At 49.5% G+C, this 12,606-nt stretch overlaps 1 protein-coding gene across 1 annotated transcript in view; it reads right to left on the bottom strand.

Moving 5' to 3' along the window:
* The window catches only part of LOC309333254 (BCL-6 corepressor-like protein 1), a 120,978-nt gene that overhangs the window by 107,340 nt on the left and 1,032 nt on the right, over positions 1–12,606 (bottom strand). The window contains 4 exon segments of the mRNA XM_081846676.1: positions 1,229–2,238; positions 2,241–2,655; positions 2,910–3,893; positions 9,546–9,636. Coding sequence (XP_081702802.1) covers positions 1,229–2,238; positions 2,241–2,655; positions 2,910–3,893; positions 9,546–9,636 — 2,500 coding nt within the window.

Genomic DNA, 12,606 nt, shown 5'->3' with positions numbered 1-12,606 from the left:
TCAATGAAGCAGCTGCTGGCAACAGGGAACGCACTTGGGGCAATTAAAACAGACCTGCCCTAAGCCATATGACACAACCAAGTGCCTCTGAGCCTCTTCTGATGTCACATGCTCCATCTAGCTGCACAAAACAACCTCTGATGCAAGTAAAGTCTAACACAGGGGAAAGCCCAAGGCATTCTGGTAAGGCTGAAACCACCAGACAAAACCAGAAATGCTTCCAAGACCACATCTACATAGAGAACAACAACTACCAGACTTTTAGAAGACATCTGAAGGCAGCCCTGTTTAGGGATGTTTTTAATGTTTGATGTATCATAGTATTTTAATATTCTTTTGGAAGCCGCCCAGAGTGGCTGGGGAGGCCCAGCCAGATGGGCGGGGTATAAATAATAAATTATTATTATTATTATTATCTGGGATTCACACATCAGCTTCACCTCCAACACAGAGATTCAACCTGGCTACATTTTTTAAAAGTATAGAGGACAAACTACATTTTAAAATGTAATATCAGAGGCATCTCGTCATGTAATTATTTTCCCTGGATCCGTTCTGTCTTTTAGGTAAGATACAGTGAAAATAAGAAACTGAATAAAAAATAACCAACCAGGACATTCGTGTAAACAATGGACACTGATCCTAATAGTGCTCTCATGCAACAAACAAGCACTTCTCATGAAGGAGAGTCACAAGATAATTTAAAACAAAATAAAAAAATTCCTTCCAGTAGCACCTTAAAGTCCAACTAAGTTAGTTCTTGGTATGAGCTTTCGTGTGCATGCATCTGTGTATCTGAAGAAGTGTGCATGCACACGAAAGCTCATACCAAGAACTAACTTAGTTGGTCTTTAAGGTGCTACTGGAAGGAATTTTTTTATTTTGTTTTGACTATGGCAGACCAACACGGCTACCTATCTGTAACTAAAATAATTTAAGATGCACAGTGGTATCACATGAAATTCCTGGTTCTGTCTGCTGTCCAGGCAAGATTCTCTCCTTCCTGTAGTATTGGAAGCAGCTCTGCAGGAACTCCATCAGCACTACAGGAGCTTACTTCCAACATCTTTCAATCCTAGTTCATCTTTTTCCTTGTCCTCAGCAAGAAACTAGTCCTCCCGGAGGACTCCCTAACCCTCAGCCCAATCTCACCCATGCCACCCCTCAGATGCTGCTCCAGGAAACACTGGGTGTGAGCCCTGTTTTCACATCAGGGCAAGTCACTCACCTTGCGGGTGTGCAGGTTCTGGCTGTCCAATTTGCAGGGAGCCTGAGATTTCTCACTGCCCCTGCACTTCTGCCTCTTGTGGGTCAGACGATCTGGCCCGTCATGCTGCCGCTTGGACTTGCAGGGGAAGCCCTCCTCTAGTTCAGTGTGGGCCACCCCCTTGAGCTTGGCTTTTGGAGGGCTTCTCGAGGCAGCCCCAGCATGCAGACAAGCGGCAGAGGTGATCAGCACCTCTGGCTCCACTCGTTCCTTCTTCACGCAGCTGAGATCAACCTGGTGCACACTGCGGAGAGGGACTTCTGCCGCCAGCTGATCCCGAGGTGCGTTGCTGCAGTTCCAGTCCTTGCGCTTGCTCCCTGGGAGAGGCGTCTCAGAGGTCGTCCGCACACTTGGCTGGCTAGCTAAGGAAAGGCCGTGAGATAGGTAGGCAGCCAAGACCTGGTTTTTAGGCTTGGCGTCCCCGGGGCACTTGTGGCTACAGCCCTCTGGGGGAGCTTTGGGCTGCGGGGTGGCCTCTGCTGCTGAGTCAGCCTCGAGTCTGTCAGAGTCGTATTTTGGAATGAGACCCTTGGAACCCCTTGTGTCTGGGAGACTGGTCTGAAGAGCTGGTGAGATGCACAAAGGGCTGGCATTGTTCAGCAAGGCTGCCTTACAACCCTTGCCCTGAGAGGGAGCTTCAGGGGCTTTCTGGACCACTGCGGAGGACTCTATCAGCTGCACACCAGGGAACATGGCCAGCTCACCTGCACCAACTGGCTTGCAGGGGGCAACTTGATTCGGGCACAGCTGCCCGGCTGCCGAGATGCCGATGGAAAGCAGAGGGCCCTGATGGTAAGGCGACCACCCCAAGGGAAGCAGCTGGGGGCTGGCAGGCTTCCCGTTGACTGAGCACCGAGGGTAAGTGCTTCCCTGGCTGGGGCTCCAAATGGCAAGCTCCTTTGAAGGGTGCAACTGGGCCCCTGGGACACCCCAGGCACGAAGGAGCTGCCTTGCGGGGTCAGGCGGCCCTCTCCACCACTCTTCTTCCCGGGAGGCAGCCCGCCACTGCGAGGCTCTCCCTGGTCAACAATGGAAATGAGCTCCTGCTTGGTGAGATGGCAGGAGTCCCTGCCAATGCCGGTGCCAGAATCCTTCCCCAGCAGCACGGAAGCTGGGACTGGGTTGGCCACCCCAACGTAGGTGCCTGGGATGGTGCTGATGAGGGTGGTCGAGTTCTTCACCCAGGAGCCCTGCTCCCCATTGCGGAGGAACTCCAGGAAGATGACGAAGGGCGACGTGGTGCCTGGGCCGCCAATGGCCTGAGCTACCCACTGAGGCTTGGAGAAGACTGTGGTGAGCAGTGCTTTGCCACTGGTGTGCACCGGGGTCAACACAGGCATCGGGGCCATCTTTCGCTCGCTCGGAGGAGGCAGCTTCTGGTGGTTTGACTTGGCGGAAAGGTCAAGAAGAAGAAGAAGAGTTTGGATTTGATATCCCGTCTTTCACTCCCTTTAAGGAGTCTCAAAGCGGCTAACATTCTCCTTTCCCTTCCTCCCCCACAACAAACACTCTGTGAGGTGAGTGAGGCTGAGAGACTTCAAAGAAGTGTGACTGGCCCAAGGTCACCCAGCAGCTGCATGTGGAGGAGCGGAGACGCGAACCCGGTTCCCCAGATTACGAGACTACCGCTCTTAACCACTACACCACACTGGCTCTCAAGGGGCATCTCGCTGCATTCTGGGGAGACCATCTCACGCTCCAGCTGTGGGGGGGATTTCAGTGGGGAGATGGAGGCCAGGATGCCCAAGGGAAGCTGTTCTGGGCCTGCCGGGCCCCTGGCAAGCACGCTGGTGGTGACTGACAGCGGCACAGTGCTGGCACCTGCCGCTGCCAAGGCAGGCGTGCTAGGAAAGAGGTCCGAGCCATCGACAGCAGAGGAGGGTCCAGTGACTGCAAGGGTGCTGCTCTCCCCTGACGGGGCAGGGCAGTTCAGCTGGCTTGTCTCCACAGGGGCCACTTTGGGATCTGCGGCCAAAGGCCTAGCCACGGAGAAGGCATATGGGTAAGAGCAGAGCTCAGAGGGGGAGAGAAGACTAGGCAGGCAGGGGTCTTGTGGGAAGGAGGGCATGACAGGCAGGGCAAGGGCAGAAGGGACCCTGAGCAGGCTCGGAAGAGGTGGGAGGTAAACCAGGGGCTGGCTGGGGGTGAGGACTGCTCCGGGTGGGAAGGAGAGGGCCATTTTTTGCATAGCAAGGGCCTGAGAAGTGGAGAAACAGGTGCTTTTCAAGGTGAAGGTGGCTGGGGCAGAGGTCAAAGTGCTGCAGCTGTTGGTGGCCATGGTGGCGGCAGCCTTTGTGGCAGCTGTAAGGGTTGTGCCAGCAGCTGCAGTGCTCTTCTCCTTCCCTGGATGCTCGCTCTCCAGAGCCTTTGGGAAAGCAGGGGAGACCTCTGCCGCCTCCTTAGCAGACAGCCGTGCACCATCCGGGCTGCCACTGCTTTCTGACCTTGTGAGTCCACCCTCCCTAACTTTGCCTGGGTTGGCATCGCTGCCCTTCAAGGCCTTCTCAGCACAGTCTGGCTCGCAGGGCTGCTCCTTAAGTGTAGGTTCGAGTTCCTCTTCCATGGTGCCCTCTGCCTCAAACCCTTGGGCACTGCCGCCGCTACTCGAGACTGCCATGTGCTCCACCTGCAGCAATGAGGGAAGGCAATTGCATTAATAACATTATTGTATAAGCACAATGCTGGTGTTTCACATGCAAATTATATCAGGAATCCTAAAACAGGTTAGAAATCAGTTTTATTGTCTCCACGTTGCTAGGGAGCCAAGGCAGAGTGACTTGCCTAAGGCTACCTAGAATCAACAAGGGTGATCCACACCTCCACCTGGTACGCCGGGTGAGACCCTACCTACCTTCAGACTGTCTCATCAAAGTAGTGTGTGCCCTGGTTATCTCCCGCTTGGACTACTGCAATGCGCTCTACATGGGGCTACCTTTGAAGGTGACTCAGAAACTACAACTAATCCAGAATGCAGCAGCTAGACTGGTGGTTGGGAGTAGCTGCCGGGACCCTATAACACCAATCCTAAAGGATCTTCAGTGGCTCCCAGTGCGTTTCCCAGTACAATTCAAAGTATTGGTGTTGACTTTAAAGCCCTAAATGGCCTTGGTTCAATATACCTGAAGGAGCGTCTCCTCCCTCATCATTCAGCCTGGACACTGAGGTCCTCCTCTGAGGGTCTTCTGGTGGTTCCCTCACTGCGAGAAGCAAAGTTACAGGGAACCAGGCAAAGGGCCTTCTCTGTAGTTGGGGCCGCCCTGTGGAATGCCCTCTCATCAGATGTAAACCGAAAGTAACTTCACACACAAAGAACATTCCCCGTATGTGAACAAAACACACCTCCCAGTGGGCAGGACGACACATAGAACTATTAACCCTGTAAGCTCTGATTCTCCTCACACTCCCTCTCATTCTGTACACTGGGGGAACTGAAAGTACAACCACTTACCCCAAACACAACCCTTCACAGAACTCCCCATGACGCTGGAAGCTCAAAGGTTTAGTAAACCCATCTGCCAGATTCTCCTGACTTGGACAGTACTTCAGCTTCACCAAGCCTGTCTGGACACTCTGACACACATTCTGGAAACGTATGTCCAAATGTTTGGTTCTGGACTTAAACTGTCCAGACTCTGCCAGCTTCAAACAGCATTGATTGTTCTCCCAAACAGTGATGGGCAGGCAACAATCCCCACAGATCTCTTAGACCAAACACCGGTAAAATTCTAGTTCCCTACAGAGTTCTGACGGCACACTGAACTCAGCTTCAGTAGAGGAAAGTGCAATAAGACTTTGCTTTTAGGACTTCCACCCAACTAGAGATTCCCCAAACTTCACTACCATCCCAGACACCGATTTCCTGTCTCCAAGACTTGCCCAATCGCTGTCAGTCCAGAACGTGAGCTGTGCTTCACCCTCAGCTGACAGTTTGAGACAGAAATCTTTGGTATTTTGCAGGTAACGCAGCACCCACTTGATACCATTCCAGGCACTCACACTTGGCTTTGTAGCCTCCCTGCTGAGCAGATTGGTAGCAAATGCTATGTCTGGTCTGCTCCACTGGGAGAGATAAAGCAAACTACCCAGAGCTGACTGAAAGATCTCAGCGTTTTCAAACTCAGCACATTCCCCAAGCGGACTGTCTTTCACGTAGCTTGTCTCCATGGGTGTTCTGACCCCTGCAGATTCAGACATCCTGAACTTCTCAAGCAACTTCTCAATCTTGCCTTTGTGACTGAACAAAAAGCTTCCATCCTCAGACCTATCTATCTGGACACCTAGGTAAACCTTCACTGGATCAAGGTTTTTGAGCTTAAACCTTGCACCTGTTTCCCTGTCTGTGCCACATGGACGATGTCATCCAGAAACACCAAGACCAGCTCCTGTGTCTCTCCTGACCCTTTCAGGTACAGGCAGCTGTCTGCCAGACTTCTCTGGCAACCCATGCTCTGCAGAGCATCATTCAGACACATGTTCCAATTACTGGCCGATTGTTTCAAGCCATAAAGTTGTGTAACTTCCACACTACATCTGGCTCATTGTCCTCAAACCCTGGAGGAGGTAGCATGTACAGATCCTCCTTCAGGTCTGAGTTCAAATCAGCAACATCCACATCAAAGTGATCCACATGACGACCTCTTTGTGCAGCTACTGTTAAAAGCATGCACAGTTTCACTCCGGGAAGTAGGAGCATACACTTCAGTGTAATGCAGCCCCTTCTGCTGTGTGAACCCTCTGGCTACTAGCCTAGCCTTGTACTGTGGTTCTCCAGTCGCTGTGGGTTTAATCCTGTAAACCCAGTGACAGCTCACGGCCTGCTTGCCTGCTGGCAGCTTCGTGGTGGAGAACACACCTAAAGACCTCATTGAGTTCAACTCCTTTCCCATTGCCTCTTGCCATTTCCTGGCTTCTGCTTCAGGCAACTGTTGAACTTCCTCAAAACTCTCTGGTTCGCACTGCACCAAACCAACCCACACACTAATGACCTCAAACCTCTCGGGTGACTTACCTTTAGTAGTGTGTGTGGAACGCCTTAGCACTACTTCAGATGCCTCCTCTGACCCACTGGGGCCAGCTAGTGTAGTGCGTCCTTGTCATCAGAAGACTCCACCTCAGACTTACCGCGTCTTCTGAACTTCTGCACTGCACTGGTGGGAGATGAAGGTGCACTCTGAGGTTCTTTTTTAATAGCCTGTGGAGATGCCCTTCCCTGTTCCTGCTCCTGGTCAGGGACCAGATCCTCAGCAGCAGGTTCAGTATCTACCTCTCCCTCCTCAGCAGAGTCAAACAGACTCTCTGAGAGAATGTCAGGATTCCCATGGATGCGTGTCCACCAACTCTGCTCACAGAACTCAGCACTCCTGCTGACTAGAACCCTTGACTGATTGCCTTCTGGATAGGCAAATCTCCACCCCTTAGTCCCTGGTTCATACCCACAAAAGATCATTTTCCAAGACCTTGGGCCACCCTTCCTGCGTTGGGCCTTTGGCACAAGAACCCAAGCCTTGCACCCAAACAAATGGAAAAAATGCACCTTGGGCTTCTTACTGTGCAGCAGGAAATAGGGCATGTTCCCTACAACAGAACTGTATGAGCGGTTCAGCGTGAAGCTTGCAGCTTTCCACGCTTCCCCCCAAAAGCGCTGTGGCAACCCTGCGTCAAACAGCATGGCTTCTGCCACTTCCTGCAGTGTTCTGTTCCGACGTTCTGCAACCCCATTCTCCTGTGGAGAATTTGCGACTGTCAACCTGTGGTGTATCCCTTTCTGGCGAAAGAAACCCTGCAAAGCAGAACCAGTGAATTCCCCACCGCGATCTGATTGAAAACTACACACCCTCAGGGAGAATTGTAGTTCCACTGCAGTGATCCACTCTTTTACCATGTTGGCAGTTTCACTCTTGTCCTTAAGACAACCAACCATTTCGGGGAAAATCATCAATCAGAGTGAGAGCAAACCTAGCTCCGCCCAGACTTGCAACTGGCATAGGGCACATAAATCTGCATGGACCAGCTCAAAAGGTTTTGTGGTTACCCTGTCAGAGGTAGGAATAAGTGCACGTTTTAACCTTAGCTTTCTTGCAAGCTCTTCAACCCAGGAACTTATCACATGCCTTTATTTTGCATCCCTCAGTGCATTCTGGCAGCTTCTTGACATACCCCCAATTGCTGTGCGACATTCTCCTGTGCCACAAATGCTGACACATATCGTGAGTGGGAATGTTAGCACACTGGGCTTGTGCTGTCTCAGTGTCACCCTTACGTGCTTGAGGTGTTTCCAGAACAAAGAGCCTTGTTCTGACATTCAACACTAACCAGGTGCTTCCCACCCCTGGAAATAGAACAGACATCATTTTCAAATCTAACCTTATAGCCATCTGTAACAAGAGAAGAAACAGACAGCAGACAACATTGCATTCCTGGCACAACATAGGCTTCCAGTTCCGCCTGTAAAAAAGGAACAAAGGTATTTCCAACAGTCATTAGCTGACTCTGCGACCCATCTGCAAGTGTGACTGCTTTTCCAGTCGAAACAGCTCTGCAGTTCCACATTCGGCCACCAGAGAGCAGCAGATGATGACTGGCACCACTGTCGATGATCCAGCGCAGCATGCTGACCTCACTGGAGCTGTCTATCACCATCACCATAGATGCAGCAAGATGATGCGAAGTGCTGTCTCTCTCACTTCCTCTGTCACGTCCTCTCCTCGCGTTCCCACACTGGGCTCCCCCTCTTATCTGGTTGCCATGGGAAACGGCCTTGGAGGCATCCTGTGCAGATTCCTTTGCTCTCCTTGGACACTCTCGATGCAGGTGTCGATCAGAGCCGCAAACAAAGCAATGACACGTTGAAAAAGCTTTGACTGTGTTTTCTGCCTTTACTGCTCCCTCACTCCTGGCGGCAGCTCTCCTTGAGGCTGTCCTGCTTCTGGGGATGTGGCCTTTGGCTCCCGCTGTGGTTCCATGATGAACCCTCTCCAGTTCCTGCCAAACAGCCTGGGCGTTTCCAAGACCCTCAACAACTGGCAACTGTGAGCCATCCAGACTGAGCACTATAGATCCCAGGGCTCTCTGGTCCCTCCTCTGTGAGGCATTTGCCGCTGCAACTGCTGCTGCTCCAGCTCCGTCTCCAGCCTGAACCGGAGCTGCCTCCACAGACCTTTGGCTGTAAGCCAGGCTTTCTGGGACCATTCCTCCCAGTTATGTCCATTGAGTCTCTCAAAAGGGACTGTGCAGACTCTTGGCCTTCCGCCATCTTCTCCCCCAGGGCTTAGCCTACTCATGTTCCAGTAGCTCCTGGCACCCAATTCTGAAGATGAGGCCTTCACCAGTGAGCTCCACTGCCTCAAGCCTTAGGCAGGATCTCCAGCTGGACCTCCTGCTCCCCCACACACAGGCACGACGTGGCTGAATCCATAACCTGTTGTGTTATGCAGGCAACTGCCACAACCTGTGATGATTTCTGGATGTCCTGTACGCTTCCTTGTGCTTCTGGACTTTCCCCAGCTTCGAACAGAGTATCGCAAACAGTGGAGTGTGCTTGTGCGGGTGCAAAAATAACAGTCCATACGCAGGCTTCTTTCTAATCTAAAGAAGCTTTAATGTACAGCATAGCAAATAAATCATCCAGGAGAAAGAGCAGGCATCCTCCCTTTTGTCAGCGAAAACCGAAAGGAACTTCACACACAAAGAACATTCCCCATATGTGAACAAAACACACCTCCCAGTGGGCAGGACGACACATAGAGCTATTAACCCTGTAAGCTCTGATTCTCCTCACAATATCTGATCACTTGGGGATAGAATGCCTCAGCACGCGGAGGTTCCATTTAGCTATCCTGGCTTAAGAAACAGGAATATCCTTTTGTACCAGATTCAGATGACTGGCCCATCTAGCCCAATACTGTCTTCTTTGACTGGCAGCAGCTTCCCAGGGTCTCAGGCCTTCCTAGAACCTGCAACCTGATCCTCTGGAGTTGACGTGGAATGAACCTGGGTCTATACACATGCAAAGCAGTTTCTCTACCTATTGGTCAGGGGGTAAACAGCCATTAACAAATCTCTGCTTCTCCTCCATGAATGTGCATAACACCCTTTATATAAAAAAGTCACCCAAGTCCATGGCCATCAGTCCACCCTGTGGCAGCCCATTCCATTTGAGCTGGCCAGATAATTAGCCACCTAGGCCCTCTGTATCTCAGCAAGTGTCAAATCCTCCTCCCACTAATACCAGCTGCCCTTACCTTAGAAAAGTACAGCCACTAATACCAGCTGCCCTTACCTTAGAAAAGCTGCTGCCAGTGCAGGAGTCAGGGGAGCCCAGATGCTGGGAGTTGCTGGTGTTGGATTCTTCATCAGAAAGTGGGGCTCTCCTGTTGCAGAAAGAAGAGAAAGAACAGTGAAGCTGAGAAACAATCTCCCAAGCCTGCAAGACCCAAAACACCCCCACCCCACTTTTGGGGGTATCTCTTGTTAGCAGATGCACGTAGGCAGGGGGCTTCGTCAGCTAGATGCAGTTCATGAGTCATACACAGCTCACGCTTGTCCTAAAGGATGTGCAGGCAAGGCAAGGTTGGCTTCCCAACCTTCAGCAGTGGGCCTGTGTAACTTAAGAGAAATTCAGAATCACTGAATGCTTCAGTCTTGGTCGCCAGGTGTTGCTGAACTAAAACTCCCATCATGCAGAACCAGTTTAGCCAAGAGTCAGGGATGATGGGAGCCGTAACTCCAGGGAAGCCAAGGTTGAAGAACACTAACAAAGCCATAACAAGGGACAAACACCAGCTCCCTCCCAAGACCTTTTTCTACCTGTTTGCCTTGATTCGTGTGGCACCCACTCCTAAATCTATGCTGTTTTGGGTCCAGGGCTGCAGCTTCCCAAACTTTACCACCAAGGACGATGGAAGTAAACTTGTGAAGTAGCAGGTGAGATTGTAGCCAAAGTTAGTGTGGGGGGAAAGAAGAGTCCAAGAATCTTGATGATGAAAGAAGAGATCCCTTCCATCCACCTTCCCCCCTGAGATCCCTCACCTCAAGCTTCCCAGACTTTCCACAAATTCTCTCATATCTCAACCATGGAGAAAACCAGCATCAAATACCCCACATTACCCACTTGGCCTGACCTCAATCCCCTACTCTACTTAAGAGTGCTGAGTGTAAAGCCTGGCCATGCTTTTAGAAAGTAATCTTTCTTTCCCTCCACCCCAACATTTTTTGGGTAGGTAGAGCAGCACTATCTCTTCAAAAACATGTGGTTAGTGGTGGTGCTGTCAGCTAATTACAGGCTGCATATATACTATAAATTTAAAGCACATGACTTTCTTCTAAGAATCCTGGGAGCTGTAGTCTACACCTCACAAAGCTGCAATTCTTAGCTACTAAAAACAACCTACAGTTCCCAGGATCCTTTGGGGGAAATCGTATGCTTCAAATGAGCTTTAGATTTATGATTTATGATCTTGAAACACTGGTCTTGCTGGGGGCAGCAGGGAACTTTTGCTAGTTATTATGTCCATTACATCACTTCAAAAATGTGGAAAGCCAGTCCTGCTGCATTTGGGACCCCTCCTGCTCCTTTTGCTAAGGAGTGGGGCTCTGGACATGCATCTCCAAACCCTGCCCTGATAGCACCACTGCATACTAGAGACTCAGAGAGGTGCCTGTGATCATGTAGGAGTGATTTGTCCCACTTTGCCTCTGCTGGTGATGCATACGGCTACAGGTGAAATGTCATACATCTTGCAAAAATTAAAAGGATCCAGCAAAGCTTCTCCATTCAAACCTGATACATTGAAAGTTTCTGATTTTAGCTTAAAAACTACCATCCTAATATAGATCTCGCAATATTGAGTACTACTTGGCCAAATTCATACTTTAAATTAATTATGATAATGATAATAATAACAACATATTATTATTCAATGTACCACTTAATGACAAAAAAGGCTCGATACCATGTGATGCAGTGGTTAGAGCAGACTAGGAAAGGAGAAACCCAGGTTCAAACCCCCACTCAGCCATGAGGCTCCCTGGGTGCCTTTGGGCGGATCACTCTCTTTCAAAGTAGCCTACCTCACAGGGTTGTTGTGGGAATAAACAACGGGGGAGAGAAGAACCACAAGTTACTTGGAGGAAAGGATAAAACTTTCATTATTATTAAACAGCAAAGCCACACACTTCCAGCAAAAAAGAGAGAGTTAAAATAATTTTTTTTTTTAAAAAAAATAATTTTTATTAATTTTACAACATAAACAAAAAACAAACAAACATAACACGACTTCCCCATACCTCCCCTTCACTGCATTCTTGTTTTAAAATTTTTTTAGCAATCCTTCATCCATTTTTATATTTAATTCTCTTTAAAATTTTCTTAAGATTAAGTTTTTACAGCTGTAATTCTTTATATCCAATCCCTTGACATCTTAACATTCCGAAATTTTACAAATTTTTACAAATTTTACAACAATTTTTAAGATAGATTTTGAATTTTTTCCAGTCTTCTTCCACTGTCTCTCTCCTCTGGTCACGAATTCTGCCGGTCATCTCTGCCAGTCCCATAAATTCAGTCACCTTGGTCTGCCATTCTTCCAGAGTAGGTAGTTCTTTAGTCTTCCAATACTTTGCCAAAAGAATTCTTGCTGCTGTTGTTGCGTACATAAAAAATGTTCTATCTTTCTTTGGAACCATTTGGCCTACCATGCCCAAGAGAAAAGCCTCCGGTTTCTTTACAAATGTCCACTTAAGGATTTTCTTAATTTCATTATAGATCATTTCCCAGTAGGCCTTAATCTTCGGGCAGGTCCACCAAAGATGATAAAAAGTTCCTTCGCATTCATTACACTTCCAACAGTTGTTATTGGGCAAATGATATATCGAGAGAGTTAAAATAATTTCAGACCCAGGAACTTCCTTTAGCTCAATCATACATATCCTGACCCATTTATTATTTTTCTTACCATATATTTGTATGGTTGTAGAGCTACTGTTTTGACCCACTGTAGATAAGTAGCAGGTACCTGGTGCAACAGTTTAAAGCTGGTGTCTGGTGCCGGGAACTTGTGGGAACTTGTGTCCCTGCAGATGTTGCTGGACTGCAACTCCCAGAAGCCCCCAGGCAACAATCAGGAATGGTGGGAGTTGTAGCCCAGCAAAGTCTGGAGGGCCACAGGTTCCCCAGCCCCACTCCCAAGTCTCTTTGGCTAAAACACCCTACAAATTAAGTCAGCTGAACTGCATTTCTGCAAACTGGAGGACAGCCCTTTTCCCAGCATCCTCTAACAAGGAATCCAACACCTCATACACACCAGCTGCCCAACCTCTTCCCTCCTGGCCTGTGGAGGCCA

This window comes from Podarcis erhardii, assembly GCF_964252035.2.
Source record: "Podarcis erhardii genome assembly, chromosome: W".
Classification (NCBI taxonomy): domain Eukaryota; kingdom Metazoa; phylum Chordata; class Lepidosauria; order Squamata; family Lacertidae; genus Podarcis; species Podarcis erhardii.
The sequence above is the reverse complement of the archived record's forward strand: the minus strand, read 5'-3'. Positions and strand labels throughout refer to the sequence as shown.